At 41.2% G+C, this 6,061-nt stretch overlaps 1 protein-coding gene across 1 annotated transcript in view; it reads right to left on the reverse strand.

The window, feature by feature from the left end:
• The window catches only part of STOML3 (stomatin like 3), a 32,459-nt gene extending 28,207 nt beyond the window's left edge, over positions 1 to 4,252 (reverse strand). The window contains exons 1-2 of the mRNA XM_006154237.2: positions 4,199 to 4,252; positions 342 to 437 (exon numbers count right to left, since the gene is read on the reverse strand). Coding sequence (XP_006154299.1) covers positions 342 to 437; positions 4,199 to 4,252 — 150 coding nt within the window. The remainder of the gene's footprint in view (positions 1 to 341; positions 438 to 4,198) is intronic.
• Positions 4,253 to 6,061: the final 1,809 nt, after the last annotated feature.

Genomic DNA, 6,061 nt, shown 5'->3' on the forward strand with positions numbered 1-6,061 from the left:
CAAAAAAAAAAAAAAAAAAAAAACACACACACACACACCAGGTGTGTGTATGTGCCTAATATCCCAAAAAGAGGGAAAATAGAGAAGAGGTTGTGGCATAACCGTGTCCCATGAGGAGTGCTTTCTCTTTCTACCTCTCTCTCTCTCTGCTTCTCTCTGGCAACCACACATGCCCTCTAGTAAATTTTTTTAAAGTAAATTTTAAATATAATTAAAGTTCTTTGTGTCTTTAGTAGGAAAGGCCAAAAGCTTCCCAGGAGAAAATGAAAAGGTGTGCAGAGTGAAAATTATCACCTTTCCTGGACGAGGGGGTGAGTGTCAACAATTCCTTTTCTACTCACCTCCAGCTCTGTGAAGATAGTTAGTGAACTAGGACTGTAGCAGTGTCCTGGTCCTTTCTCTAGAGAATCAAAGACTTCGAGCATCACATAGAAATTCTAAAGGAAAACCCAGGGGTAAACATAATCCTTGCATCACCTATCATTCATCTTGCCTCTTGCCTTTTTCTCTAAAATATGCACACATCTTGCGTCAAGGAACTCTTTTCAGGAAGGTGCAGAATTGCTGAAAAGAAATAAAGGGCTACTCAAATTGTTTCTCAGTCTGGCAGCTTTACAAGCCTCACTTTGGTTGTTCCAATGAAAAATCTCAAACCAGAGCAAGACAGAACTTTTGGGGATAGGGACCAGAAATCTGAGTTTGAACAAGCTCCCTAGGAATACTCTTTTGCATATTGTTGTTCAGAAGAATATCAAAGATTTATAAGATAACATTCCAATTAACTTTATTTTAACCTTTTTTTTTTTTTATGTTTTTGCCATAGGGTGCATGTGTTCACCAGCGAGAGACAGAGACAGAGAGAAAAAAAAATGAGAAATCATCTCCCAGGGGAAATATGCCACAATTCCTTCTCCTCCATTCTCCTCTCAGAATTTTTGGGTGCACACACACATATGCCTGGTGTGATTTTCAAGCTGCTGGGTTCAAGACTCGAACCATGATCAGCCATGTGGGAGTGCAGATCCTCAACCACTATGCCACCTGCTTGTCCCATTTCTTTCACCTTTTTTTTTTTTTTTTTTTTTTTTTTTTTTTTTTTTTACTATAGTGCTCATGTGCTTGCCAGAGAAACAGAATGAGACAGAGAGAGAGAAAAGGTGAGAAATCACCCCCTAGGAGAGACAGCCACACAGCAATTCCTTCTCCTCCATTCTCCTTTCAGCATTTTGGGCATGCACGCAGATGTGCCTGGCGTGAGCATCAAGCTGGCCATGTGGGAATCCAGTATCTTAACCACTACGCCACCCGCTGGTTCCTATTTTAACTTTTAAAAAGGAAGAATAAAAAAAATATTATAGGGAACCTGCAGTTGGCGTAATGGCTATGTTGCTGGACTCCCACGTAGTCGACCGCGGTTCACATCCTGGACCCAGTGGCTTAAAACTCACGCCAGGTGCGTGTGTGTGCGTGCCCAAGATCCCAAGAGGAGAATGAAGGAGAAAGGATTGCGGCGTGACCATCCCCCCGGGGGGTGATTTCTTGCTTTCTGTCTCTATGTCTCTCTCTGTCTGGCGAGCGCACGTGCCCTATAGCGAAAATCTCTCAAAAAAAAAAAGATATTATAAAAAACTAGTAAGTAGTGGTATGCTAGCAAATGTTTAATACCTGGTTCTCTGGAAGACAAACCCCTAATTTATAGCCTTGCCATGGTATAAGTACCCACCCATCAAAGTGATTCTGATCTACTCTTGTGATGCCATGAACTTCGGGTAGGATTAGATGAACACAAGTGGCCTTTGAAAGCTGGTACATGCCATCAGCACACAGCTGTCAGACTCCTGCTGGAGGTGATGATATGGACTCAGTTATTCATTTCATTCCCTCCCCATTTCTGAATGGCAATTTTTGTACTGCTTAAAGAACTCGGGTCTTATTAATTTATCCAAGTTGGAGGAGGATAAAGGGCAAACTTATTCCACAACTCTGAGAGTGATTAGTATTGCATTTATCAAAAACTGCCAAAAGCAGGCTGGCCCCAAAGCCTAGTGGTTAAGGAAATCAGACCCCACACAGTCCATCATCATCCTAACACCAGCTCCAGGGGCTTGAGAAACGTGTGTGAGTGTCTCAAACCCCAACTGGCTGGTGAGATGGAGGAAAGGGGATTTCTGCATGACCTTCCCCATGGGAGATGCTTCCCCTTCTCCTCTCTGTCTCTCTCTGATGAGCGTGTGCACATACACACACACACACACACTGGAAAGAAAAAGAAAAATGCCAAAAGTACAAGAAAGAACTCTGAAAGTATATAAAATTTGAAGTTGTAAAGTAGCCAGAGCTCTCTTCTTTAATAATGAGTTGTTCATTATATTAAAAAAAAAAATAAAAAGTAGGGATCAGCAAATGGCATAATGATTGTGTTTCTAGACTCCCACGTAGTAGACAGCAGTTCAAAGCTGCAGCTTAAAACTCATGTCAGACTCATGTGCATGTGTACCAAAAATCCTGAGAGAAGAATGGAGGAGAAGAGATTGTTTGTGGCCATCCCCCCCGGGGGGTGATTTCTCACTTTCTGTCTCTCTCGTTCTGTTTCTCTGGTGAGTTCATGTGCCCTAGTGCAAAAATCTCTAAAAAATAAATTAATTAACTAATTTTAAACAATAGGGGCTGGCAGGTGGCGTGGGGATTAAGGGCACTGGACTCCTACATGACTGACTGCTTCTTTTCCCAGACCTGGCAGCTTGCTTTTTCACTTTCTCTCTCTCTGTGTCCCTCTCTGGTCAAATTAAAATAAATAAAGTAAAATAAAATAATTCTTTACAAAATAAATGAAGTAAAATAAAAAGTAAAATTAAAAACAAGATACCTCATGACCACTTCCAACCGTCTCACCACTGACACAGCTTCTAAGTCACGACATCTACCCAGCTGATGTCCACTGCTAAAACAGAAACTAACATATGCACTAAGCTTTTTGTTTCAAAGGGTAAGGAAGGGTACTCTTGAAGAGACCATCTACTGTAATTTCCAAATGATATTTGCTGCCTCCAGCATAAAGTGTTGCTATGACAACTACAAGAGAAAAGTTTATTTTCTAATTCAGGTCACACTACCTTAATTGGTACATTTCTTTTTCAAGTGAATAACGCCAAACGTGTCCTCTCCTTCTCACTTGTACCATGACTACTTTGACAACATGAGATAGAGAACACGGGTTAGGTCGCATGGGCATGCGTGCACGCATACGCACGCAAACATCGCCATCTTTATTTTCTGTACCTTCCACATGGTGTTAAACTCTCCAAGACTCAGTTTTTATATTTATAAACTTATAAGAGGATCTACTCAAATTATCATATGATTTAAAAATAGAATGCGAGCAAGATGCTTTGTAATACACAATTGCCATTAGGATTAAGAGCAGTAGTTGGTACACACGAACTGTTTTATTTTTCTCAACTTCTCTCCGTGTATTAAACATGATGCAGCTTGAATCGACTTTTCTTTTTAACCATAGCATCATCAGATAAAAAAGATGGAGAAAAGTCAGCCTCTTCAGAATGCCTTTTCTAACTAATGTTAAAACAATGAATGCAAAGATAAATATAAATGCTAATCTAAAACTGAAGGGAAAAAAAAAGCAAGTTATAGACTGTTCAAGAAGCAAATAAAAACAGTATGCAACGAATCCCAAATCTTGGGTTCTACATGAAATGGAAGCCAATCTCAGTAAGGATCCTCTTACTCCAGAACTCCTTGTAACACTACAACACCTACTTTGCAGAGAAGAAGAACTCACCCACTAAATTCTCTTTATCCTGTTTCTCAGGTGAATCCATCTCATTCTTGGGATACTCTTATGCTTCGCAAATCGTCCTGTGTTTGGAGTCAGGTCTCGACTCCAGACAGCAACCCAGCCTGCTTGGGAGAGGAGAGGAGCAAGACTGTGAGAGTGAGAGAAGTTCCTTCTCTTCAGTGAACACCCTAAGGAGTAGTTACCCTGGTGAAGGAAGCCTGATCACATAAACAAAAGGATTTCTTTCATGAGTTCCAACTGCTGTTGTTCATAGAGAAAAATTCGAAAGAACAGGACCTCTGGTTGCACTGCTTCCTCTAAAGTGTCAGCTTGATTTTCTACATCACCCATAGTTTACAAAACACTTCTATGCACCTCGTGTGATTTATTCACCACGATTACCTTTCGGGCAAGGAGAGCCGTCTTTATGAGATGGTGGAATGTAATCCAATTCATTTTACACACTGCAGTGAGTGATCTTTGAAACTCAAATCGGATCGTGTTGCCATCTTGCTTAAACTAAACTAATCCAGTGACAGCCAGTTGTTAGTATGGAACAGACTAAAATCCTCAGTATCTTCCAGAGCCTGCTGGTCTGCCCTTTCCCTGCCCAGACTCACTCACATGACACTCCCTCACTTCCTCAGCAGCTGTCCATTGCCCTTCCGTCAGTCCCTCTAAAACTTTGTGTCTTCTTGCCATAGGGCATTTGCACATTTATCATATGCATAACTCTTTGGTTCCTGTTTGTTTTTTTCTCCAGACCAGGGTTGGCAAACTACAGTGTGCCAACTGAATTAAGTCTGCCATCCATTCGTTTTGAAGTGTTATTGGAACACACAGCTGTGCCCACCTGTTTCTGAGGAGCCCGTGACCCCTTTTGCCCTGCCCTGCAGAACAGTTGTGATAGAGGCCTATATCCTGCAAAGTCTAACATACTTATTACTGGTCCCCTTGTGAAAAAATTTGCTGATGCTGTAAATCACCATGAGAGGAATGGCTAGATCTGGTATTATTTATCATTCCATTTGCCACATTTAGAAAAACACAGGCACATAGTTAGTGCTCAACAGGCATTTGTCGAATGAGTGAATAAATCATTTGTCAATGAGAGTAGCTCAAGAAAGGCAAGGCTCTTTCTGGAACCCAGGTCTTCAGGAGTCCTTTCATCACATTGCAAAGACAATTTTGAATTTATTCCAATATCGAAGATGCCAATTTTCTAATTTTCTTCTGTTCATCTCTCTCATATCAATATCGCAAATAACATTTTATTTTCCTTCGTGTGAAAATCATAAGAGACAAACCCTGATATTTCTCCTTTTTTTTTTTTTTGGAGAGGTTTTCGCTATAGGGCGCATGTGCTCGCCAGACAGACAGACAGAGACCTAGAGACAGAAAGCAAGAAATCACCCCCCAGAAGGGATGGTCACACCGTAATCCCTTCTCCTCCATTCTCCTCTCGGGATCCTGGGCACGCACGCACACGCTCCCGGCGTGAGTTTTAAGCCACCAGGTCCAGGACACGAACCGTGGTCGACTACGTGGGAGTCCAGCGACATAGCCATTATGCTAACTGCTGGTTCCCGATATTTCTCCATTTTTCTTTTCTAGTCTTTCTTCTTTAAACCAGTTAGTTATTTCCTTTTTAATAAGTTCATCTTAAAAAAAAAATCCTTCCAGATTTTGTGGTCTGCTTTTGCCAAGTTCTTGATCATCTTAATGGCCTCCTCTACAAACTGAAATTGCAGTAATAACCATGGCTGCCATTCTCAGCATGTAATTAGGAAAATTAATATGGAAGGTTAGAACCTTTAGGAAAGGAGGCTGGGACCAGAGTCATGGGTTAAAGCAGCCATGCATATGCGCTCAGACTCACTGCCCTTCTGCTTTAGAATATTGTCCTTTGCATTTTGCTTACCCGTTTTTGATTAAGACTTGACGTTGAAATGATGCCAGAGGCCTAGGGACTTAGAAAACAGGTTCTGGGCTCCTATTGCCTGAATGAGGAAATCTCTGTGTATCATGAGCAGACAGTGTGTGGTATTGGGTAAGTTATTTACCCTTTTATGTTTCATTTTTCTCCTCTGTAAAATGGGAATGACAGTAGTACCTACCAAACAGCTGCATGGGTGAAAGTTCTATGAAATAGTACATGTGAAATACTCCGAGTAATGACTGGCTTTAATACATGGTCACCATCATGATCATGAGTGGGAGCTACACGCTGTTTCTAGGATGCAATTATGTTCTCTCTCAAACAGG

The sequence above is a fragment of the Tupaia chinensis genome, unplaced genomic scaffold, assembly GCF_000334495.1.
Source record: "Tupaia chinensis unplaced genomic scaffold, TupChi_1.0 Scaffold000402_1, whole genome shotgun sequence".
In the NCBI taxonomy this organism is placed as follows: domain Eukaryota; kingdom Metazoa; phylum Chordata; class Mammalia; order Scandentia; family Tupaiidae; genus Tupaia; species Tupaia belangeri.